This window comes from Saccopteryx bilineata, chromosome 2 (assembly GCF_036850765.1).
Source record: "Saccopteryx bilineata isolate mSacBil1 chromosome 2, mSacBil1_pri_phased_curated, whole genome shotgun sequence".
Lineage (NCBI taxonomy): Eukaryota > Metazoa > Chordata > Mammalia > Chiroptera > Emballonuridae > Saccopteryx > Saccopteryx bilineata.
In genome coordinates, this window is record NC_089491.1 from 36,207,297 (window position 1) to 36,233,633 (window position 26,337).

At 44.2% G+C, this 26,337-nt stretch overlaps 1 protein-coding gene across 11 annotated transcripts; it reads left to right on the forward strand.

Annotated features, from left to right (window-relative positions):
• Nucleotides 1-347: 347 nt before the first annotated feature.
• ZBTB5 (zinc finger and BTB domain containing 5) lies at nt 348-25,841 on the forward strand. 11 transcript variants are annotated; one of them, XM_066256723.1, is made up of 4 exons: nt 1,380-1,548; nt 2,002-2,135; nt 18,403-18,536; nt 21,340-25,841. In XM_066256723.1, exons 3-4 carry the CDS (start codon nt 18,448-18,450, stop codon nt 23,372-23,374), a joined length of 2,124 nt encoding a protein of 707 aa, XP_066112820.1. In that variant the 5' UTR covers nt 1,380-1,548; nt 2,002-2,135; nt 18,403-18,447; the 3' UTR covers nt 23,375-25,841. The 11 variants fall into 11 exon arrangements, with proteins under 11 accessions (XP_066112827.1, XP_066112824.1, XP_066112830.1 ...); XM_066256724.1 differs by having other exon boundaries at nt 2,005-2,135; XM_066256726.1 differs by lacking the exon at nt 1,380-1,548 and adding an exon at nt 1,701-1,725 and having other exon boundaries at nt 2,005-2,135.
• Nucleotides 25,842-26,337: the final 496 nt, after the last annotated feature.

Consider the following 26,337-nt stretch of genomic DNA (forward strand, 5'->3'; position numbering starts at 1 on the left):
AAAATGATGTTAAATAAGGGTCCAACTTTATTATTTTGCGTGTGGTTATCCACTTTCCCCAGCCGCATGTGTTGAAAAGACTTTGCCTCTTCCATTGAATGATCTTGGCGCCATAGTAAAAAAATCACTTGATCTTGGCCCTCCCCAGTAGCTTAAGTGGATAGCAGGTCTTCCCTGCCCTTTGAAGTCGAATTTGATCCCGGTCAGGACACATAGGAGGAGCAACCAATGAGTGCGCAACTAAACGGAACTAAGTGGAACTACAAGTTGATGATTCTCTCTGTCCCGGACAAACCCAACCACCCCCGCCCTGCTCTCGCGCCTGTTAGGAGTTTTCCTCTCGCTTTTTCACCAAAGAAAGGGGAGTAGGGCTTCTCCCGGCCCTAGTGCCCGGGTTCCTGGAGGGCACAGCGGCCAATCCGGCTCCGCATCCGAGAGTGCACCTGGGGCCGCCCCAGAACTGCTATTTCCGGCCAGGTACCACAGAAGTCCGCCACCGTTCCACTGTCCAATTTTGTTTGGGGGGCGGGGGTTCGCTTTGGAGACTAAAGGCTTCTGTGACCTGCGGTACAAAATGTGGAGCAATGTGCAAGTCGGAAGCTGGGACTCGCCCCCCATTCTCCTCAGGCGCCAGAGCTGCGAGAAGCCATGCCGGGATTGGATTTGGGGCGCTATCGGCTCCATCAGCCGTCAGCGTTGGTTCAACGTTTTTAACCTGGATTTCGGCTAATTCAACCTAAACAGATTCTTGGAATTTTGTTTTTTTTCAAGGTCTACGACGTGAGATTTCAACTTTTAACCCGGTGCGAGTGTGGGCACTCTCTTCTAACAAGGAGCTAGGGGTCACGGAAGAACCGGTTTTGGGAGAGTAGGAAATCCTTCAGGTTCTCCGAAAAGGGGAACGCAGAACACCGAGGACCCGCTTCCCACTAGTTGTGATTGTGATAGGTGGAATTAGGCAGAAAATCCGCGTGCCTCAACTACAACGGGTCTAGATTGGCTGTGATACCCAAAAGCTTTACTGCAGCCCAAACCTAGATCCGCTTGGGGATGAATCCTGTCTTAAAGGCGTTTGGTATCGGTTTTACGTGTTGTAAGGCAAGTGGTGATTGGTCACAGCGCTCACGGATTCGGTCGGTAGTAAACACAGCGAGACCCCTGGGACCGTGGATTGGTCAGTGTTCGGGACTAGTAAATTCTTCCGGATTCCGGGCGCCGGCTGGCTGCTCTCCTGCCCCGCCCCCGCTCTATCCCTTGGTGATTGGTTACAGTTCAGCCCGAGGGGAGGGGTTAAAGTAGGCGCTATAGCATTGCGTCACTTCCGTTTACTGTCGGCCGTAGCTGTGGTGCTCTCAGAGTGGAGGCGAAACGGACTGAAGGAGCTGGGGGACGATAGGCGGAGTGGGTGGGGAGGGTGGGCCCAAGGGGGAGGAAATCCCATAACTGAGGCGCCGGCTTGGACGTTCCCGCCTTCTCCGACACTGTCGAGTGGGATCAGAGAAGGGTCATTGCCTTCTCCAGAGAGAAGGGGGGCGGAGCCCCGCTCAGGTGAGGCGACCCTGTCAAGGCGAGTGGTGGTGGCGCGCGCCGGCGCGCTCACGTGGAGACGGTTGAGCACCAGGGGCGCTGGGCTGGCAGCATAAACTGGGTCGCGACAAGGTGCCTGGGGAGCACTCAGACGCGCACGGGTGCCCCCCCGCCTACTCTGCCTGCCTTTCTGAGGGGGTATTGTTACCCTTCCCAGCAGAGGGAAAAGGAGGATGGGAGGCGGGTTCTTCTGCGCAGGCGTCCCCCGTGTCCCGACGCCGGGCTGTCTGTTTGCAGGGTTGGGCGGGGGCTCTTGTCCCCTCTGATCTGCGGGCGGAAGAGGTTGGTTACTGGGGTGGGATGGAATAGGTCTCCGGATCGACAGCCTACGATCCCGCCGCGGGTTGGGGTTGCGTGGTTCCTTTTCCCTCATCATGAGTCTCCTTGAGCGACAAGGATTTAATTTCACCACAGCAGGGCCAAGTCCGTCTGGAATCTGGAACTGTCGGCTGACCCTGGGAGAGTGGAGCCAGTGTTTTGGAACGGTCCAGCTGAGGATTGAAGTGTTTATAGGCAGTTACTGAGTGCCGGTTACATCCAGGTTTCGTGTAAGAACAGCCGTTCCACTTTCTCTCCTTGCAGATTTTGTCTATAAATACCTGAAGAGAGAGTTGAAAATTAGGTTTTTTTCCTCCCCCCAAAAGCCATTTGTTATTACATTAGTCTGTATTCTGTCATGGTGGAGGGTACTATAGAAAATAATTTCTGAAAAGAATACAAATTCTAATTTGAAGGAAATTTTTTAGGTAAAGGCAGTCTTGATTACTAAGTAGTATGCTTGGGTGCTTGTTAATTGGAATGAATAGATAAGTGAGAAACCCTTCACATTCAAGAATTGAACAAAAAATTTTTCCGAAATAGGTATACAGTTGTGAATATGCAAAAGTTTTGTTGTTGTTGTTGTTGTTGGTTTGTTTCTGTGGGTTTTTCTGTATTTTTCTGAAGTGAGAAGCGCGGAAGCAGAGACAGATTCCCGCATGCACCCGACCGGGATCCACCCCGCACGCCCACCAGGGGGCAATGCTCTGTTGCAACTGGAACCATTCTAGCGCCTGAGGCAGAGGCCATAGAGCCATCCTCAGCACCGGGGCCAACTTTGCTCCAGTGGAGCCTTGGCTGCGGGAGGGGAAGAGAGAGAGAGAGAGAAAGGAGAGGGAGAAGGGTGGAGAAACAGATGGGTGCCTTTCCTGTGTGCCCTGGCCGGGAATCGAACCCGGGACTTCCACACGCCAGCCCAACGCTCTACCACTGAGCCAGTCAGCCAGGATCGCAAAAGAGTTTTTTGTGTGTTATTTTTTATTGTTGTATTTTCCATAAGAACAAGTGTAAACCTACCTTTGTCCCAACCTGTACTTTTCAGTTGCTGTGAATAGAAGATACTGCATACACTATGATCTTAGAGGTTGAGGAGAATGCTGTGCCTCCCTCATCGATGATTTATTTTTGTATGGGCTGTTGTGCCTTAGATAATTTTTAAAAGGTGAACTGGGTGCCTCTTTTCTGGAGAACTTGCTTTTCATATGTTAAAGTCTTAGAGTTTTCAGTGAAGGTGTTTGGTCTTAAGATAAAAGAGAAGAGGGGGAGGGGGGAGAAGGTGGGAAGAGAAGAAAGAGAATTTTATTAGAGGAAAGTCCCTAAAAGAAGTGAAGGCCTCCCATTATTGCTTTAACCCCCTCTGGAAATCCCAGTAAACTTGGGAAGACTGGCCTGGCCTCAGTCAGCTTGATGACCTGTCAGTTAAGACTGATTGGTTTGGAGACTTGTTGTGGATCATTGGATTTTGCTGAATAAATGCAGAAGAATTTTTAGTCCTGAAATCAAGTTATTTTCTGATCTGCCTTTTTTTTTCTGCTAAACATTGTGCCCAAACATAGTGTAGTTAGCTAGAGATACTGGCAGGTTGTCTTCTGGTTAATTGAAGTGTCTAGGAAAATTCTGAAAGTGGTAAGATTTGGAAGAAAAGCATCTTATAATACAGTGGTCTCCAACCTTTTTTGGGCCACGGACCGGTTTAATGTCAGAAAATATTTTCACGGACCGGCCTTTAGGGTGGGACAGATAAATGTATCACGTGACCAAGACAAACATCAAGAGTGAGTCTTAGACGGATTAACAGGGAATTGGTCATTTTTTAAAAATAAAACATCGTTCAGACTTAAATATAAATAAAATGGAAATAATGTAAGTTATTTATCCTTTCTCTGCAGACCGGTACCAAATGGCCCATGGACCAGTACCGGTCCGCAGCCCGGGGGTTGGGGACCACTGTTATAATAGAATGTTCTAAATTTAGGGGTCAGCACTTTCCAAAGGGACTTTGTTACAAGAGTTTCATGAGAAGTTGAAGTAATTTTTAAAAATCACTTGGATACAAAGTGCCTGTAAATGTTTTAGTATTTAAAGTACTTAGCATGAATTGTATTGATTTCTTCTGGGTGGGTGAGACTTGTATGTGCCATCAGATATGACAACGCTTGTATTGCTGACACAGACTCTTGAATCTGCCTTAATTTATTTTGGGGGAGGGGAAAGAAAACCCAATGTATTGCTTCAATGTTAGCTTTCAACTTTTTAAACAGTGTAAATTTTTTTTTTTTTTTTTACAGGGACAGAGAGTCAGAGAGAGGGATAGGGACAGACAGACAGACAGGAACGGATTGAGATGAGAAGCATCAATCATCAGTTTTTCGTTGTGACACTTTAGTTGTTCATTGATTGCTTTCTCATATGTGCCTTGACCACGGGCTTCAGCAGGCCGAGTAACCCCTTGCTCGAGCCAGCAACCTTGGGTCCAAGCTGGTGAGCTTTTTGCTCAAGCCAGATGAGCCTGCGCTCAAGCTGGCAACCTCAGGGTCTCGAACCTGGGTCCTCCGCATCCCAGTTCGACGCTCTATCCACTGCGCCACCGCCTGGTCAGGCGTGTAAATTTATTTTAACAAATAATTCCCTTCCTGTGTCAGTTTTAAGAATATGATTTCTCTCTCATTTACTGTACTTAACATTTCTCAAATATGGTTGTTGTCCATTAGAGCTAATTTTTGTTGGTGTAGCAGGTGGGATGGATATAACACTACACTGCACCTTCTGTCTGAGTATGCAGTGAACATTGCTGATACTAAAAGACCAACTGTTTCTGAGTGCACCGTTGCTCTTTATAGTTTTCATTATTTTCATCACTAAATAGTGGTTTTTAATCTCAAGACCAATTAGGGGGAGGGTGACTTTAATTTTGTTAATTATGCATATATTTGCTAAAAGCTTTGATTTATCTTTTTTGTATTAAAGAGGTGGGTTTTTTTGTTTTTTGTTTGTTTTTGTTTGTTTGTTTTTTTTACAGAGACAGAGAGTGAGTCAGAGAGAGGGATAGACAGGGACAGACAGACAGGAACGGAGAGAGATGAGAAGCATCAATCATTAGTTTTTCATTGCGCATTGCAACACCTTAGTTGTTCATTGATTGCTTTCTCATATGTGCCTTGACCACGGGCCTTCAGCAGACCGAGTAACCCCTTGCTGGAGCCAGCGACCTTGGGTCCAAACTGGTGAGCTTTTGCTCAAACCAGATGAGCCCGTGCTCAAGCTGGCAACCTCGGGGTCTCGAACCTGGGTCCTCAGCATCCCAGTCCGACGCTCTATCCTCTGCGCCACCACCTGGTCAGGCAGGTTTATTTTTTTGTTTTTTTTTTTAATTTAATTTTATTTAAATTTTTTTGTGACAGAGACAGAGAGGGACAGATAAGGACAGACAGGAAGGGAAAGAGACGAGAAGCATCAATCCTTCGTTGTAGCATATTAGTTGTTCATTGATTGCTTTCTCATATATGCCTTGACTGGGGGGCTATAGCAGACCAAGTGAACCCTTGCTCAAGCCAGCAAACTTGGTTGCGCTCAAGCTGGTGACCTCAGGGTTTTGAGCCTGGGTCTTTTGGGTCCCAGTCTGATGCTCTATCCACTGCGCCACTGCCTGGTCAGGCTGATTATCTTTTTGACAGTTCAAACATTTTAGGAATTGTGTTGGAGCATTGTATTGTAATATACTAGGCATAGATAACTTTCTTAGTATTCTAGATTACATTTTGTCTATAGATAATTTTCTTTCTGATATATATATATTTATTCATTTTAGAGAGGAGAGAGAGAGAGGCAGAGAGAGAGAGAGAAGGGGGGAGGAACAGGAAGCATCAACTCCCATATGTGCCTTGACCAGGCAAGCCCAGGGCTTCGAACCGGCGACCTCAGCGTTTCCAGGTCAACGCTTTATCTACTGTGCCACCACAGGTCAGGCATATATATATATATATATATATATATATATATATATATATATATATATATAAAGTGAGAGTAGGGAGGCAGAGAGACAGACATCTGCATACGTCGTAACTGGAATCCACCTGGCAAGCCCCTACCCTGGTGATGCTCTATGCATCATGGGCCATTGCTCTATTGCTGGGCAACTGAGCTATTTTAGTGCCTGAGGCCAGGCCATGGAGCCATCCTCAGCGCCAGAGGATGTGGTGCCATTCAAGCCTTGGGAGGGGGAGAGAAAGAGGAAGAAAGAGGAGGGGTGGAGAAGCAGATGGTTGCCCTGACCAGGAATCGAACCTGGGACTTCTACACATTGGCTGAAGCTTTACCACTGAGGCAACCAGCCAGTGCCTCCTTCTGATCTTTTAACATATTTGAATATGTTTAAGATTCTGGTATTTCCTTGATTCAAAAACAATTTTGTGCCCATTTTAATATATATATAAATATAAATTTATTTATTTATTTATTTTTGTATTTTTCTGAAGTGAGAAGCCCGGGGGAGGCAGGCAGGCAGATTCCCTCATGTGCCCGACTGGGATCCACCTGGCATGCCCACCAGGGGGCGATGCTCAGCCCCTCTGGGGTGTTGCTCCATTGCAGTTGGAACCAGTCTAGTGCCTGGGGCAGAGGCCATGGAGCCATCCTCAGCGCCCGGGCCAACTTTGCTCCAATGGAGCCTTGGCTACGGGAGGGGAAGAGAGAGATAGAAAGAAAGGAGAGGGGGAAGGGTGGAGAAGCAGATAGGCACTTCTCCTGTGTGCCCTGATAGGGAATTGAACCCGGGACTTCCACACGCTGGGCTGATGCTCTACTGCTAAGCCAACCAGCCAGGGCCCCCATCTTAATCGTTTAAAAAAAATTATTTTAGGGGGAGAGAGAGAAAGAAACATCAATCTGTTTCTGTATGTACCCTTACTGGGGATCAAATTGGCAACCTTTGCATACCAGAAGGAAGCTATAACCAACCAAGCTATCTGGCCAGGGCTCCATTTTAATCTTTTTTTTTTTTTTTTTTTTTTTTTTTTTACAGAGACAGAGAGAGGGACAAATAGGGACAGACAGGCAGGAACGGAAAGAGATGAGAAGCATCAATCATCAGTTTTTTGTTGTGACACCTTAGTTCATTGATTGCTTTCTCATATGTGCCTTGACCATGGGCCTTCAGCAGACCGAGTAACCCCTCACTCAAGCCAGTGACCTTGGGTCCAAGCTGGTGAGCTTTGCTCAAACCAGATGAGCCCGCACTCAAGCTGGCCACCTTAGGGTCTTGAACCTAGGTCTTCCGCATCTCAGTTCCGACGCTCTATCCACTGTGCCACCACCTGGTCAGGATCCATTTTAATCTTGATGACGCCAATAATAAGCATTCTACTGTAGCCTAATTGACAGGGTTTTTTTTCCTTTCCTAAACATTTCATCTTATAATCACTGGCATCTAAGATTTAATGACATTTGGTATGCTTAAAAGACTTTTGTACATAATTAACTCACTGTAATTATAATCAATTAATTTCTCAAATTTTTCTACTCTGAAAAAAGTTTGTTATTTAAGGAATCTTATTGAAAGTGATCCTTTTTTTTCATATATAAATGGAAATTAAAGTGTTTTGTTTCTTTACTAACTTTAAAGGATGTTTGAGTGGTGAGTCTGCTTTTAGAAATTAAACTTGGTAGTTTTTTTACATTGTGTACTTGATAACAAATTTACAAATGCTTTATTTCCAGTTTATTAAGTTTAAAATGATTAGGGTGAATTGCTCCCCCTTTTCTTCTGAACATGATGTTGTTAATGGGTGTAATTGATTTTACATCTTAATTGGTTGCTTACAATTTAAAATCCAGTCAACAGCCTGACCAGGCGGTGGCGCAGTGGATAGAGCATCGGACTGGGATGCGGAGGACCCAGGTTCGAGACCCCGAGGTTGCCAGCTTGAGCACGGGCTCATCTGGTTTGAGCAAAAGCTCACCAGCTTGGACCCAAGGTCGCTGGCTCGAGCAAGGGGTTACTCAGTCTGCTGAAGACCGCAGTCAAGGCACATATGAGAAAGCAATCAATGAACAACTAAGGTGTCGCAACGCGCAACGAAAAACTAATGATTGATGCTTCTCATCTCTCTCCATTCCTGTCTGTCTGTCCCTGTCTATCCCTCTCTCTGACTCACTCTCCGTCTCTGTAAAAAAAACATAAATAAATAAAAAATAAAAAATAAAATCCAGTCAACAGTCTTCCTCTAAAAATGCAAGACCATCAATTGTTTAGTCCTGTTTTGGTCTCTAAGGCAGAGAGAATTTGAGGATGGATAAAGAGAAGAAAACCACTATTTTGGTGTTCAGTTCTGAGAGGGACCCACAGATGGTACAAAAATCTTAACACATTTAGTAACATAAATTTTACTCTTTATTTTGAGTAGAATGTCAAAAGCAATTCAGCAGGTAAACTATTAGTTGCTTGCTGTATACCATTGATTTGATAACTGATTCAGAATTGAAGGAATATACTACTTTGAAAATAAACTAGGTATAAAAATGAATTATATCTATTTTTTAGTTTTTCTACTGGAAAGACACCATCAATAGTGTCTTCAAAGCTCTGGCAAGACTTTTTTTTATAAAGTAGTTTTATTCATTAAGAAATATATTTCTGCCTGACTGGGCGGTGGTGCAGTGGATAGAGTGTCGGACTGGGATGTGGAAGACCCAGGTTCGAGACCCCGAGGTCGCCAGCTTGAGCGAGGGCTCATCTAGTTTGAGCAAAAGCTCACCAGCTTGAGCCCAAGGTCGCTGGCTCGAGCAAGGGGTTATGGTTACTCGGTCTGCTGAAGGCCCGCGGTCAAGGCATGTATGAGAAAATCATTGAACAATTAAGGTGTTGCAATGCTCAACGAAAAACTAATGATTGATGCTTCTCATCTCTCCATTCCTGTCTGTCTGTTCCTGTCGATCCCTCTCTCTGACTCTCTCTCTGTCTCTGTAAAAAAAAAAAAAAGAAAAGAAAAAGAAATGTATATATTTCTTGGCCTGACCAGGCGGTGGTGCAGTGGATAGAGTGTCAGACTGGGATGTGGAGAACCCAGGTTCGAGACCCCGAGGTCGCCAGCTTGAGTGCAGGCTCATCGGGTTTGAGCAAGGCTCACCAGCTTTAGCCCAAGGTCGCTGGCTCTAGCAAGGGGTCACTCTGTCTGCTGTAGTGTCCCCCCACCCCACCCCCGGTCAAAGCACATAAGAAAAAGCTATCAATGAACAACTAAGGAACCACACGAAGAATGATGTTTCTTGTCTCTCTCCCTTCCTGTCTGTCCCTATTTGTCCCTCTCTCTTCTGACTCTCTCTCTCTGTCTCTCTCTCTCTCTCTCTCACACACACACACACACTATATATATATATATATATATATATATATATTTCTTGATTTGTCAGTTAAAAGGCAATGAAAGGTCTACACTAAAGGCTCATTGATCCTATATATTTGAAGAAGGAGATTTCACATACATGCATTTTCCATTTATGAAACTTGTTTGTGTTAGTGGTTTCCAAACTTTTAATTTCAGGAATTCTTAACACATTTAACAATTATTTAAAAAAAATTTTTTTTATTTATTCATTTTAGAGAGGAGAGGGGGAGACAGAGGAGAGACAGAGAGAGAGAAGGGGGGAAGGAGCTGGAAGCATCAACTCCCATATGTGCCTTGACCAGGCAAGCCCAGGGTTTCAAACCAGCGACCTCAGCGTTTCCAGGTCGACACTTTATCCACTGCGCCACCACAGGTCAGGCCATTTAAAAATTATTAATGAGTCTGAAGAGCTTTCTTGTGAGTTATAGCTATCAGTATTTAACATACCAGACATTAAAATTGAAAACAATTTAATCACATTAAAAATAGTAAGCCATTATATGTTAACATAAGTAACACATTTTTATGAAAAATAACTTTTCAAAAATATTAGTGAAAAGAATGGCAGTTTTTAAAAAATTAATTATATTCATTAGATTTATTCATTTATTTTTAGAGAGAGAAGTGGGAGAGAGAGAGCTAGAGAGAACAAGGGGAAGAACAGGAAGCGTCAACTTCCATATGTGCCTTGACTAGGCAGTCCCAGGGTTTTGAACCGCCAACTTCAACATTTCAGATCGACGCTTTATCCACTGCGCCACCACAGGTCAGGCAGCAGTATTTTTCAATAAAGTCTTTTTAGAACAGTTTTTGAGTAATGGAAAGATTATGAAGATGGTATTGAGAGTTCCCATATACCCACATCCAGTTTTCCTGTTATTAATGTCTTACCGTTACTGTGGTAAGTTTATTATGATTAATGAATCATTATTGATACATTATTAATTAAAGTCCATTCTTTATTCAGGTTTCCTTAGTTTTTACCTTTTGTACTTTTTCTATTCCAAGATCTCGTCCAGGATACCACCTACATTTAATCATCTTGTCTGCTTAACTCCCCTTGGCTGTGACAGTTTCTCATACTTTTTTTTGTTTTGGTAACTTTGATAGTTTTGAACATTGGTCAGTTATTTTATAGACTGTCCAACTGGGACTTGTCTGATGTTTTCCTCATGATTAGATTGGGGTTATGGGTGTTTGTGGGGAAGACCACAGAGAGAAGTGCCATTCTCATCACATCAACATATGCCTACTATAAACATGACTAATCACCATTGATGTTGCCCTTGATCACCTGGCTGAGATAGTGTTTGTCAGAATTCTCCACTGTAAAGTTACTCTTCCCCTCCTTTTCTGTACTGTACTCTGGAAGGAAGTCACTGTGCACAGCCCACACTTAAAGAGTGGGGAGTGGGCCCTGGCCGGTTGGCTCAGCGGTAGAGCGTCGGCCTAGCGTGCGGAGGACCCGGGTTCGATTCCCGGCCAGGGCACACAGGAGAAGCGCCCATTTGCTTCTCCACCCCTCCGCCGCGCTTTCCTCTCTGTCTCTCTCGTCCCCTCCCGCAGCCAAGGCTCCATTGGAGCAAAGATGGCCCGGGCGCTGGGGATGGCTCTGTGGCCTCTGCCCCAGGCGCTAGAGTGGCTCTGGTCGCAACATGGCGACGCCCAGGATGGGCAGAGCATCGCCCCCTGGTGGGCAGAGCTTCGCCCCTGGTGGGCGTGCCGGGTGGATCCCGGTCGGGCGCATGCGGGAGTCTGTCTGACTGTCTCTCCCTGTTTCCAGCTTCAGAAAAATGAAAAAAAAAAAAAAAAAAAGAGTGGGGAGTGGGGAGTATGCTCCATGTCCTTGAGAGCATAGTAGCTAATATAATTACTTGTAATTTTTTTGCACAGGATTATTCCATTTATTATCTTCTCTCCTATTTATTTAATCATTTATATCAGTATAGACCTATGGATACTTACTTTACACTTTAGGTTATAATCTAATGCTATTTATCTTTTTGCTCAAACTACTCCAGCTTTGGCCGTTGAGATTGCTTTCTACTGTTAGATCTTTTGTCTCTTTCACCTAATCTCTCTTTTTTTTAATTCAGTGAGAGGAGGGGAGGCAGAGACAGACTTCTGTATGCACCCCAACTGGGATCCGCTGGGCAACTAAGCTATTTTAGCATCTGAGGCAGAGACCATGGAGCCATCCTCAGCACCTGGGGCCAGCTTGTTCCAGTGGAACCATGGCTGCAGGAGGGGAAGAGAGAGAGAGAAAGAAGCGAGAGGGGGAGGGATGGAGAAGCAGATGGGTACTTCTCCTGTGTGCCCTGACCAGGAATCGAACCTGGGATATCCACACGCTGGGCTGACACTCTACCACTGAGTCAACTGGCCAGAGACCACATATTCTCATCATGTTTGTTTGTTTTAAGCACTTCCTTACTTTCGGTCACTAGAAGATTCTACAGGCTTATCTTATATATTTCCTTCCTCAGTCCTAGAATTAGTCATTTCTCCAAGGAGCCCTGGTTCCTTTTATTAGGTAATGGTATTTGAACCAACCAGTGTGCACTGGGCATGCACAGACTAGCATAGTTTTACATTTTTTGCAAATCTCTTTAATGTCTGGTTTTAATAGGAGACAGGTTAGTTGCAATGTAGAATCTGAAACTAGATCAGTGAACTTTTCATATTCTGTTAAAATTCATTAATTTAAATTGTGTTCTTTGAATGGATTTTTTTTTACGTATACCTTATTTTGTAACAACATCATGGTTATAACACTAGTCATTTGGAAAATGTTGATTCACTGAATTATACAGATCTTCAAATGTTGACACATTTGTTATACAATATTTTTTTAAATCATATTTCATTAATATCACTAATAATCTCATTAGATGGGTTTGAGCATTGGGAAGCTGTCAAGCACACAGCGGCAGATACAGATATTCTAGAATTCTAATTTTTACCCAAAAGCTCAGATTTTTATCATAGGCAAGAAATACTGTAAGTTGTTTTCCTGCAATGACAAGTTCATTTTATTCATTTCCAAGAAAATGTCTGACAAATACAAGTCTGAATAACCATAGTTTGTCATTCATTCTTCCAAGTAAAAGTAGTGTTCCATGTAAAAAGCAATGAATGCTGCTTGTGATTCAAAAATTACACAAGTACTTTTTTTTGAGACGTCTTATTTCAATATGCAGTACCATTACCTCAAGTGAAATTCCCATTTCATCTCGCATAATACTAAAAAAGACATGCAGGTATTCAAGAATAAAGACTAAATAACAATAATGAAGGCAAGGGGAAATTAGAGTCCCCTTTAGAGTCAGCATTCTTGTAGTCGTGGCTGTGTCAGAATTGTTTTCACTAGCCAGTTCAAGCTACGGTGTCCAGCCTTCCCATCAATTCTGTGAACAACTGATGACCTTGTAGCAAATTATTTTTTGTTTAAGTTAGCCAGTATCAGTTTCTCTTGCTGCAGTCAAGAACCCTGATACTGTGTTTAAACTTTAAAATATTTTTTATACAAGTTATCTCAAAAATGATGACAGTCTTTATTTATTTATTTAGTGTGGCAGAGACAGAGAGTCAAAGAAAAGGACAGATAGGGACAGACAGAAAGAGAGAGAGAAGCATCAATTCTTTGTTGTGGCACCTTAGTTTTCATTGGTTGCTCTCTCATATGTGCCTTGATCGAGAGGGATACAGCAGACTGAGTGACCCCTTGCTCAAGCCAGCAACTTTGGGTTCAAGCTGGTGAGCCTTGCTCAAACCACATAGCCTGTGCTCAGGCTGGCAACCTTGGGGTCTCGAACCTGGGTCCTCTGCGTTCCAGTCCGATGCTCTATCCACTGTGCCCACTGACTAGTCAGGCACTGATAGGCTTTAGTTCAAGCCTCATGGCTAACTTTTCTGATGACTTGCTATAATCATTAACATCAGTTATGAGCATTCACTATCTAATATCTAGCTCCCCCTTACCTATTTTCCAGCCAGAATGGATACATAATTTCCCCCACCTCAGACCTCTTCTCACTTTACTTCTCTATAATATACTTTATATCTCATTTCATCCTAATCGAAACTGATACTTTGCTTTTGACAGTGCCACCACGAAGCTGGAAATAACCTTTGCCTTCTTTGAGCCACCATGTACACTTTATCACTTCTGTGGCACTTAATGCTTCCTACTTTGTAATATGGTTATTTGTGTATGTCTTGTTGCTACTAAGCATCTGTGACAGGACTTTGCCATATAAATCTCTGTTGCACAGCACTTAACCTTGAACAAAGTAAGCACTTAAAACATTGGGTGAGTGATGCCCTGGCCAGATAGCTCGGTTGGTTGGAACATCATCTGGAAGGAGCAGATCAATGTTCCTGCCTCTCTCTACCTCTCTCCACCTCTCTCCCTCTCTCTGTAAAATTAATAAAATGAACATAAAAAATATAATAAAGTAAAACATTGGATGAATGAATTTGTGTACTAAATATACAGCACCTTCTAGGGCTCCAAGTTGCTGGGCCTCTTCTCACTTAGCTGTCATTTTGCAGCTGTCAGGCTGCAGCCATCTCTTCCCCTTATTCTAGAATTGCTGTTTCTCATCTTCAATCAGTTCAGAAAGGAGAAATACCTGAATTTTGTTTGTTTAAAACAAAAGAGTGTGTGAAGGCTTGAGGGACTTTCCTATGAGGAAATCTTTCATACATTTTTTTTTGACAGAGGCAGAGAGAGGAACAAATAGAGACAGACAGGAAGGGAGAGAGATGAGAAGCATCAATTCTTTGTTGCGGCACCTTAGTTGTTCATTGATTGCTTTCTCATATGTGCCTACAGCAGAGCTAGTGACCCCTTGCTCAAGCCAGCGACTTTGGGCTCAAGCCAGCGACTTTGGGCTCAAGCCAGCGACCCCATGCTCAAGATGGTGAGCCCATGGCTAAGCCAGATGAACCTGCGCTCAAGCTGGCGACCTCAAGGTTTTGAACCTGGGTTCTCCACATCCCAGTCTGATACACTATCCACTGCGCCACTGCCTGATCAGGCCATACATTGGTTTTGATCTTTATTTTGAATATTCTGGGACTTTTTCTTTCTGGTTTTTGGCTGATTTTAGAGATAGTTGGGGCTCTCAGAAAAATGACTATTGAGCAATATGGTATAATATTTCATTAACATACAGTCGAAGTTCATCCAACAAATTTACTGAGCTGTATATCAGGCACTTTGAGGGAGAGAGAAAATATAATCCCTGGCCTCAACAAACTATTTTAGTTAAAATGAAACAAAACAGATAAATCATTTTGAGTTTGGATTAAGAATATAATAGGGCACTAGTACCTTTTCTTATTTAAACTGAGTTATGAAGCTCTAGGTCAGCTAATGCACAGGACTGTTGAACGAGAAAATAAGGGGGCAGAGTGGGGTGAGTTGGAGGGTAGGGTGAGACAGGAAGGGCTTCTGGTATTGGCTTGACTTCCCCAGTGGTGCTCACCTTTAGTCATTGATGGATTTCCTTTTTAATAGACTTAATTTGACCAGTTCTTGAGTCAGCCCTGACAGAGCAGAACCAGAGAGATTTTAAAATTAGGCTGACAGACCTGATATCTGGGGTTAACCCTGGGCACCTGTGTGCCTCCCTACTCCTAGCCTTTCCCTACTTCCACTTAATCAAATCAGAACAATGGATGAATGTTCCAAGACTCCAGGAGTTGGAACCCTGTCAAAAGTCCAAGCCTGCTTGACTGGGTGGGACTTTGCCTGGTTTTGTTGTCTTACATTTATTTTTATCTGTATCATCTTTACAAGTGGAGGGAAAGTTCTGTTATTTTTCTGCTAGGGTTTTATTTAGATTAGGGATATTGAATGTTAAGAGTTCTTTAAAATGTTAAGGTGCTTCCTATAGCTGGCAACTTTGCTGATTTTGCCTGGCAGGCAGCAAATCACTTGCTGTAGTGGTAGATAATGTTTGAGTACAGGTGTATTTTTCTTTATGAACTAAGTAAGTATATTACTGAAAAGCCTGTGGGTAGGTCAATCTATAAATCAAATAGTTTAAAATGTGCTATTAACTGGCTTGTTCTCCTGGAACACAAATGAACTTTCTTTTTTTTATTAGTAGTAAAGCATTATTAGGGAAGTAAATCTATTGAGAAAACAGTCAACCCTTGATTATCCATGTTAATGTAATGAGCAGAGGTATTAGTGTATTTTCTTAATTATATTTAGGTGGGAAATCACTAAATATGTGTTCCTGCAGATAACAAATATTGTAGTGTATAAGTTGCTTTGGGTCAGACACAGTTACAAATTGATAGATTACTTGCCATATTTCCTCCAGCTAGATAGACTCATTGAGTCACATTCTGAAATCTTTTTTTTTTTGTATTTTTTTTTGTATTTTTTTGTATTTTTCTGAAGCTGGAAACGGGGAGAGACAGTCAGACAGACTCCCGCATGCGCCCGACCGGGATCCACCCGGCACGCCCACCAGGGGCGATGCTCTGCCCACCAGGGGGCGATGCTCTGCCCCTCCAGGGCGTCGTTCTGCCATGACCAGAGCCACTCTAGTGCCTGGGGCAGAGGCCAAGGAGCCATCCCCAGCGCCCGGGCCATCTTTGCTCCAATGGAGCCTTGGCTGCGGGAGGGTAAGAGAGAGACAGAGAGGAAGGAGGGGAGGGGGGTGGAGAAGCAAATGGGCGCGTCTCCTATGTGCCCTGGCCGGGAATCGAACCTGGGTCCCCCGCACGCCAGGCCGACGCTCTTCCGCTGAGCCATCCGGCCAGGGCCACATTCTGAAATCTTTTAAAGAGACCTCAAGCTTTTTTCCTTGGTTTGAAGGCTTCAGACAGGCAGCTTTGGGTAAAACATTTATTTTCTCAGCATGAGCTCTCTCATACCTTTTAGACTGGACCTCTGAGTTTACTAGATTGCTTGAGAGTTTTGAATAACCATGATCTTTTCTTTTAAATTTTTATTTATTGATTTTAGTGAGAGGAAAGGAGAGACAGACAGATGGATAGAAACATCGATCTGTTTCTGTATGTCCCCTGACCAGGATTGAACCGGCAACCTCTTGGCTTCAGGATGATGCTTTAACCAACCAAGCTGTCTGGCCAGGGCTGTAATTTTGGGACAGCAGTGGGAAATTGGGGATAAAACATATTAAGTATATATACAGACAGTAGTATCTGTCTGACTATATGGTTACACATCATTTTATTCTTTAGTATCACCAAATGTGAGTAGCAGATACTTACTGTCTGGGCTCTAATCAGATCCCCTTGATCCCTTTTATCAGTTCTGTGTACCCATTATGCAGATGGCTTGCATCTGCGACTCTCTTGGGTCTAGGTCTTTGAGTGACTGGCATTACTTTGTGCATGCTCCCAGAGAGCTGGAAGTGCCTGGCAGTGTCCATACCTCCTGGTGAGGCTCTTAGTTATTGGCTGACTAATGCAGGGCTACAGGAAACCAGGTCTTTGCCTTGAGGTGGCTTAAACTCCTTTATACTTCAGAGCTCCCTGGCTGGACCAGGCTAAGGCTAGGATTTTGCCCCAAACTGCATCCTTGCTTGGCTGCTGCTGTTTTCCTCTCATGCTCCCCACTCTCAGTTTCTCAGTTTCTCCTTTTGAGAAGCACCTCCTTGATAAATCACTTGCAGTTAAATCCTCTCATGGTCTGCTTCCAGGAAACCTTACCTAAAATGATATGAATCTAAGCTGCCTTCATATTCATGGTCTTTTTTTGTGTGTATGGCAGAGACAGAGACAGAGAGGGACAAACAGGGACAGACAGGAAGGGAGAGAAATGAGAAGCATCAAATCTTCATTGTGGCACCTTTGTTGTTCATTGACTGCCTTGATCAGAGGGCTGCAGCAGAGTGAGTGACCCCTTGCTCAAGCCAGTGACATTGGGCTCAAGCCAGTGACCTTTGGGCTCAAGCCAGTGACCATGGGGTCATGTCTATGATCTCACGCTCAAGCCAGCAACCCCGCACTCAAGCTGGTGAGCCCATGCTCGAGCCTTATGAGCCCATGCTCAAGCCTGATGAGCCCACACTCAAGCCAGTGACCTGGGGGTTTTGAACCTGAATCCTCTGTGTTCCAGTCTGATGCTCTATCCCAGGGGTTCCCAAACTTTTTACACAGGGGGCCAGTTCACTGTCCCTCAGACTGTTGGAGGGCCGGACTATAAAAAAAACTATGAACAAATCCCTATGCATACTGCACATATCTTATTTTAAAGTAAAAAAACAAAACGGGAACAAATACAATGTTTAAAATAAAGAACAAGTAAATTTAAATAAACAAACTGACCAGTATTTCAATGGGAACTATGCTCCTCTCACTGACCACCAATGAAAGAGGTGCCCTTTCCGGAAGTGCGGCGGGGGCTGGATAAATGGCCTCAGGGGGCCGCAGTTTGGGGACCCCTGCTCTATCCACTGCACCACCACCATCGCCTGGTCAGACCATATTCATGTTCTTTAGAATCACTTTTGTGCATCATAGTAATGCCCTGCTATTTCTAATTCATTCTTGGAATATTGACTGGCACTCTGGGATGGCCAATACATATATTTAAAAATGCTAGTGCATCAGCTGCATTTCTCATTTAGTTTGACTGACGGCTACACTTTTACCTTAATTGAATTATGCATTTGTTAATAGATATTAAATAGCTTCTCTTAAAATCTGTTCGTGCACTCATAGCAATAGATTGCCCTTCTCTGCATAACTCATCCTTACCACTATATACTGTATGTAATTGTATTGCCTGGCATGTGATATAATGATTTATTTCAATATTTCATTGGAAGCTTCTTCTCCTAAAATTGTTTAAATAACTTAGGACTTATCTTTTAGCATTTAATATATATTTTCTATAAAACTATTTGGAACTGACGCCTTTTCATGGATGGGGAATAATTCTTTAGCCACTTTTTCTAATTGTTTGGGGGGGGGGCAGGGGTTATAGTCTGTTCTGGCTCTCTTCTTTTTAGATTTTAAAAACAAATTTTACCAAAAGTATATGTAGTTTGCTAAGTACAGATCACTTAAAAACCAAATAGTTCCATAAGAGACTTTTTTCTTTTTTTTTATTTCATTTTAGAGAGGGGAGAGAGAAGGGGAAGGAGCAGGAAGCACCAACTCCCATATGTGCCTTGACCAGGGGAAACAAGAGTTTCGAACCAGCGACCTCAGCATTCCAGGTCGACGCTTTCTTTATCCACTGCACCACCACAGGTCAGGTCACCACAAGACTTTTTAAGACAAACACCAGAACTTAGCTTCTCTGCTTTCCATTTTCTCTTCCCTAAGCCTACCACTTTCAACTCTTAGCTAATTCTTTTGATATTTCTATACATATACTAAATGATATGCTTGGAGCTACTTAATTTTTTAGTTAGATATTATCTATTGACTTCCCCTTGGTTAAAGATAAGAATTTTGTTTTTTATGAACTCATTTTTCCTTATAACTCTACTAGTTTTTATCTATGTATTTCAGTGCACACATTCCACCTCCATCTTTCCAGTATAGTTAGAATTTTCATTTGATTAGCAGTTCTTAAAGTACAGTCCAAAGACCCTGACATTTTTCAAGGAATCTGTGAGGTCAAAACTATTTTCAGTCCTGACCACTGGTACAGTGGATAGAGCGTTGCCCGGGAACGCTGAGGTCGGTGGTTCAAGCCCGGTTTCTCTAGGTTTTGACCATCTCTAATGTCACCATGTTAGTTTCACAACTTCCAGAGTCCTTGAAGAGAAAAGGAAGCCTTAGCCTTTGTACTGCCCTGAATATGGCCTGACAACAAGGCATAGCAGGACATTCCAGACATCCCTCTTTTGAGAAGAGCCTGAGTTGAGTGTTTTGAGAAGAACTTGAGTTGATCTCCAGGGCTACAGTAGGGCATCTAGTATAGGGCTGATGATCTTTAGGCAGATAGGAAGTAAAATGTTTGTATGAATTGCTTATCTATCTTCCAGTATTGTTTCAACCTCTGCCTTTGTTGGGGTCATGCTTAGCTACCTGAGAAGTCTCTTCTCAAAGATCTCTAGGCACTGAACATTTCCTCCAACTGCTGCTTCCGGGACCACAATATCCTTCCTATTAGGTCTTTTCAATTGAAAGTGGGACTGAACATTAAGAGGTGGCATTCTAGTGAATGACCTTTTGTGAAAAAGGGTGGTGGTTTCTTCTTATACTCAAGACACCTGACATTTCAAAAAAATATGGAGGCTATTTTTTCTCAAATAAGCGTATTTCTGCTGCTTGTTGAAGAAGAAAGCCATTGAACAGATTATCATTATCCTTTTAAATTGGTGTGCTGGGTTGAAATGTCATTTATTTGGAAAGTTAGTCTTTTATGACCCCCTCATCTGGATCTTGTTCATGTCTTGTTTTTCTTTCCATGTTATTTTTTAATTGAGGTATACTGTACATACCTTGCTTTAAGTGTACAGTTCTCATATTTTTAGAAAATTATGAGTTGTGCAGTTATTAACACAATCCAGTTTTAGAACATTTCTATCATCCCCCCCAAAATTCTCTTTTCCCGTTTGCAGTCCTTCCGCGATCTCATCCCCAGCCCAGATAACCACTGATCTGTTTCTATACATTTACCTTTTCTGTGCCACAGGCACAGATTATTTCTTTTATTTTTGACAAAGACAGAGAAAGTCGGAGAAAAGGACAGATAGGGACAAATAGACAAGAAGGGAGAGAGATGAGAAGTATCAATTCTTTGTTGCAGCTCCTTAGTTGTTCATTGATTGCTTTCTCATATGTGCCTTGACCCAGGGGCTACAGCAGAGCAAATGACCCCTTGCTCAAGCCAGCAATGTTGGGCTCAAGCTAGCGACCTTTGGGCTTAAGCCACTGACCATGGGGTCATGTCTATGATCCCACCCTCAAGCTGGTGAACCCACGCTCAAGGTGGCGACCTTGGGGTTTCGAACCTGGGTCCTCCACATTCCAGTCTAACACTCAATCCACTGCACCACCACCTGGTTAGGCTCATTGGATTATTTATTTATTTATTTATTTAATGTATTTCTTTTTTTTTTTTTCTTTCTTTTTTTTTAATTTATTTTTAGAGAGGAGAGAGAGAGGGAGAGAGAGAGAGGAGAGAGAGACAGGGGGAGGAGCTGGAAGCATCAACTCCCATATGTGCCTTACCAGGCAAGCCCAGGGTTTCAAACCGGCGACCTCAGCATTCCAGGTCGACGCTTTATCCACTGCGCCACCACAGGTCAGATTATTTTTTATTGAATAGCTTCTTATGAAGTCCTCCTGTCTTAGTATCACCTCCATCCCACTACCCCTGGTGCCATGGCAACCAGTTCCTGAACCCTATGGTTGGGTGGGGGAACTTATATATGTCAGGGTGAAACCACTGCCAGTTTAGGATTTATCTTTCTGGGTGTGCTAAGTCAGTTAGCAATCACTCCTTTACCTGTTCACCAGCTTCTAAAATGCTATTGATACTTATTTCCCTTTTTTTTTTCTTGTGGGTTTATACCTTTAAGGCAACAAGAAAACCAAAAGACTTTAGTTTAATTTTAATGGGGTTTCAGGAATGAGTGTGTGTGTAGTGGGGGTAATCTACCATCTATAACTAGAAAATTTCCCCAATATTGATTTACCCTTTTCAGTTATTTAAGGTTACTGAAAGATTCTGAGATTTATTCATTGTCCCTGGGGAATGTAGAACTCGATTTAACTTCTGTGCGGTAGATATCATTCACACATCGGTCTTTTCTAACATGAGCCCTAAGTGCTTAAAGTGAGTCATATGAAGAGTGAAGGGGGGCCTGTTAACAACCAGTAGCTGATCCCATGAGTGTGCAAGCGTCCAGGGTGGTAGCTGAATCAGCATTTGCTCCTTGTTTGACAAGGTTTTAGTGTGTGTGCCCATTATCAAAAACATTACAAGCTTTTAAAGATCCAAGCTTGGCCATCCACTCCTTTCTTTTCATCACATTCTCTGTGTTCTGGCTTGTTTTAAGTTTTTCTAAGTCTTAACACTCTTTTTGTTTTCCCATAGGATCATGGATTTTCCTGGACATTTTGAGCAGATCTTCCAGCAACTGAACTACCAAAGACTTCATGGCCAGCTGTGTGACTGTGTTATTGTAGTGGGGAATAGACATTTTAAAGCCCACCGCTCCGTTCTGGCGGCCTGCAGCACGCACTTCCGAGCCCTGTTCTCGGTGGCAGAGGGAGATCAGACCATGAACATGATCCAGCTGGACAGCGAGGTAGTGACAGCGGAGGCCTTTGCCGCACTGATTGACATGATGTATACCTCCACCCTCATGCTGGGGGAGAGCAATGTTATGGATGTCTTATTGGCAGCCTCCCACCTGCATTTGAACTCTGTTGTTAAGGCATGTAAACATTACTTAACGACAAGGACGCTGCCCATGTCTCCCCCCAGTGACCGTGTTCAGGAACAGAGTGCCCGCATGCAACGCTTCTTCATGCTGCAGCAGCTGGGACTGAGTATCGTGAGCTCAGCCCTCAATTCCAACCAGAGTGGTGAGGAGCAGCCACCGCCCATGAGCTCATCGATGCGCAGTAACCTGGACCAGCGGACGGCCTTCCCGATGAGACGCCTCCATAAGCGCAAGCAGTCTGCAGAGGAGCGGGCCAGGCAGCGCCTCCAACCTGCCATGGATGAGTCTGCCATTTCCAATGTTACTCCAGAGAATGGGCCTTCAGGGGTTCATTCTCGAGAGGAGTTCTTCTCACCAGATTCTCTGAAAATCGTGGATAACCCTAAAGTGGACGGAATGACCGACAACCAGGAAGACAGTGCCATCATGTTTGACCAGTCTTTCGGTGCTCAAGAAGATGCCCAGGTGCCCAGCCAGTCCGACAACAGTGCCGGCAACATGGCACAGTTGTCCATGGCCTCTCGCGCAACTCAGGTTGAGACCGGCTTTGAGCAGGAAGCTGCCACGGATAAAAGTGGTTTTCAGTGTGAAAATCCTGAGGTTGGCCTTGATGAGAAGGAGCACATGAGAGTGGTGGTGAAATCTGAGCCCTTGAGCTCCCCGGAGCCTCAGGATGAAGTGAGCGATGTGACCTCACAAGCAGAAGGCAGCGAGTCTGTGGAGGTGGAGGGAGTTGTGGTCAGTGCTGAGAAGATAGACCTCAGTCCTGAAAGCAGTGACCGGAGCTTTTCAGACCCCCAGTCTAGCACTGACAGGGTAGGTGACATCCATATTTTGGAAGTCACTAATAACTTAGATCATAAGTCCACATTTAGCATTTCAAATTTTCTTAACAAGAGCAGAGGAAATAACTTTAGTGCAAATCAGAATAATGATGATAATATCCCAAACACCACTAGTGACTGCAGGCTGGAGTGTGAGGCCCCATATTTGTTGAGTCCAGAGGCTGGGCCTGCAGGTGGGCCCTCCTCGGCCCCTGGCTCTCACGTGGAAAACCCTTTCAGTGAGCCTGCAGACTCCCACTTTGTGAGGCCTATGCAGGAAGCGATGGGCCTGCCATGTGTGCCGACTTCAGGCTATCAAGGAGAACAGTTTGGGATGGATTTTTCCAGGGCTGGTTTGGGCCTCCACTCCTCCTTCTCCAGAGTAATGATGGGCTCCTCAAGAGGAAAGGCCAGTAACTTTCCATACTACCGCCGTATAGCTCCCAAAATGCCCATTGTAACTTCTGTCAGGAGCTCAGAGATCCCAGATAACTCTGCCAGTTCCCAGCTAATGATGAGTGGGCCCACATCCTCATTTGAAAATGGGCATCCTTCCCAGCCTGGCCCTCCACAGTTGACCAGGGCATCTGCCGATGTCCTGTCAAAGTGCAAGAAGGCCTTATCAGAGCACAACGTCTTGGTTGTAGAAGGAACCCGCAAGTATGCCTGCAAAATCTGCTGCAAGACCTTTCTGACCTTGACAGATTGCAAGAAGCACATCCGTGTTCACACAGGTGAGAAACCCTATGCCTGCCTGAAGTGTGGCAAGAGGTTCAGCCAGTCCAGCCACCTGTATAAACACTCTAAGACGACGTGCCTGCGCTGGCAGAGCAGCGGTCTTCCCAGCACTTTGCTCTGACCCCGACCTCGAGATAATGCCAGTGCCAGTTGTAGGACCGGAACTAAAATCTCTTGTGGTTGAGGGCTGATGCCCTTGGGTTTGAGTCTTCAGGCTGCCCGATGGCCCTTGCAAGTCTTGATGACTCCGTGGAGAACTAGCATGTGTAGCACCAGTGCCGCTGCATTTCTGCGTGAAATGCACTTTCAGAGAGAGATGCAGCCCCAAACCAAGTCCTTCCTTAGGGTTGAGTAATACAGTCAGAAAGTAGTTTATAATTAATGTTGTTTAAAGTGGCACATGTAAAAATTAAAAACTGAAGTGCAAAAAAGCTTTTTTTAGCAATTTTTGTAAAACTCTGAAGCATTTAAATTTCCTGTACCCTCTGATGGGAATATTATATACCTGTACAGTGATGCAAAACTCACTTATGTCTAACCAGTGGCGACTTTGTGCCCGTCTAAAAGGCCCTTGAGGACAACATGCCTGTTGTCACAAATGCTTTAAAGTCTATCATGAGCTAGTCCTAGGCCTCATAGTACTGTATTTTTTATGTTCGTCTGATTTGCAGTCACAGACACTGCACTTTGATGGTGCTGACACTGGGTCCAGAGTGACTATTCTCTGGGCTGTTGTTAGATATATATATACTTTTGAAAACATCACTGTTGGATAGATGTTTTAACAATTTTTCCTGGTTTTAAAAACAAAGTTGTAAATGGAGTATGTACTTGTAGGGAGTGACAAGGTACTGTTTCTGTGCTGTTTTAGCCGTATTTTGACCAACTTGTTACAGTTCCATGTTTGGGAGTCAGAAAAGAGCTAGTGTTTGTCTTTGTTCTGATGACGTGGAGTCCTGTTCTGTGGGATCTTTCATAGAGCATTTACCTTTGCTCCATCCAGACCCGGGGCCAGTCCCGCCTGATACATCTCACCCAATGATGAACCTGTTCTCTGCTTCGCTTCTTCACACTCTCACACCCTATATGGCTTCATTTCCAGGCCTAGACTGGTGTTTTCAGTTACAAAACTAACCAAAAGCTGTAGGTTTTATTGCTGTTACATACTATAGTTTTTAAAGTACAGAATGTGAACTTTTTTTCTTTTGGAGAGAAGAAGGTGGGAGGGGGAGAGGGAAAGGGATAGAGAGAGAGAAGCATCAACTCATTCCACTTAATTGTGCAGCCATTGATTGCTTCTGACCAGGGCTTGAACCAGCAACCCTGGAATGGAGCTGGTGACCCCAGCACTCTGGAACATTGCTTTATCCACTGTACCACCAGCGAGGGCCAGAAGGTGAACTTTTGTTGTTCTAGCCCAATACCGAATGTTTGAAATCCAAACAGCAGTGTTCATTGATATGTTACAGACTTTATTAGTGGGTAGCCCAGAACCTCACCGTGTAGCATCTGAGACTGTTGGGAGAGACATTTGGGTCACTGTCCAGGGCCTCGTTAGGTCCCACTGCTTCACTTCTCCAGCCCACCTTGTGGTCATCTGACCCTGTGCTGTAAGGGCTATTGGTGGCACCCATGTCAGGCTGAGCCCTGGCTTATGCGCTTCTGGGGAAACAGCACAAGTTCATGTCTCTGTAGTGCTCATGGAGTCAGTTTAATTCATGCATGAACATGAGTTCATTTTTATTCATTTTTTTCAACACCAACCATTGTGCATAATTGAAATCAGTTCTTGTGTGTAGAAAGCTAAGTATGTGTAGCCTAAAACAAAACTCAGTGTGTTCTCCTCTCAATCTAGTTGGGCGGTTACACACCTGTCTTGGGGTAAATTCATAATGTTCATAGTTGGGCTTAGCATCTCCTGTGAACGGATTCCCAGGGAGGAAAGGAAAACACCGACTCCTCTCCTTTCCAGCGGATGTGGGAAAGAGACCACTGGAGGGCATGGGTCACCTCTGAAATTCAGTGCTAATGGTTAGCAGTTGTGTTCTGACTTGATGGGAGGCTTTTTCCACCCCTCTACATGATGTGGGGACCAGTGTCTTGTGAGATTAACCTTGGGAGGCACGTGGGTCAGCTTGGACAAGAGGCCTTGCTTGTACCTGGGAAGAACCAGTGACACCAGGAGGAGCAGTGGCCGCCCTGCTTCCCTCCCATCTTGAGGAGGTGGCGCCAGGCTGCCCCGCACCTCATCTCAGGACTGGGCTCTGGGGCCTGTCTCGGTGCAGCAGCCGGAGCCCTCCTTCCCTCTGCTAAGGGAATCGGGATTGCTCATCTACCTCTTAGTCATCAGTTTTTGTGTGAGAAGCAAGCTTGCGGGCCAGTGCCCTCTTACAAGCTGTAGTAAAGGATAACTCAGAGGCTCTCTGGAAAACCAGTCCCAGGGTCCTATGATCCATAGTTTCTACCGGAATTATAACTGGTGTTGCGTACCTGGATTTTGATTGGTTAGCCTTAATCATAGCCTGGCATAATCCTTTCTGGTGATCAAATCATAGAGTTCTATCAGGGCACCCATGTCAGTGGTGCTATGCTGGTCAAAATTTGAGATTTTTAAATAAAAAATTTGTGACGTTCATGCCTCTAACTAAATGTGTTCTTTTTTTGTGCTTAGGTTATTAAGGTTAAAACAAAAAAGGGACGTTGTATTGCTTTCTCTGCTAATGCTGCTTTGACCAGTACTTTTTTTAACCAGGTCTTCTAGAAAATACTCTAATGCTCTCAATAACAGTTATTGGTCATTCCCCTCAATTTAGTCCCTTCTGCCTTGTCTTTGAGCAGTGGGCATGTGTGAGGTTTTGTTCTCAGCCTACCCAGTTTTATTGCTTAACCTTATGCTTTCCGCTGCTCCCTCACCTGCCCCCCAGACTTGAAAACTCCACTCGCCAGTTTGGCTTGGCTGTGGGGAAGGGCTGGACCCCGACTCCCTCAGCAGGGGTAGCTTTGGCAGTGCTGGTGGCCTGGCCTTGGGGATGAATGAGGTGGTGATTAGAAAAAGGGCATCCACCTGTGGAGTGGGGATGAGGA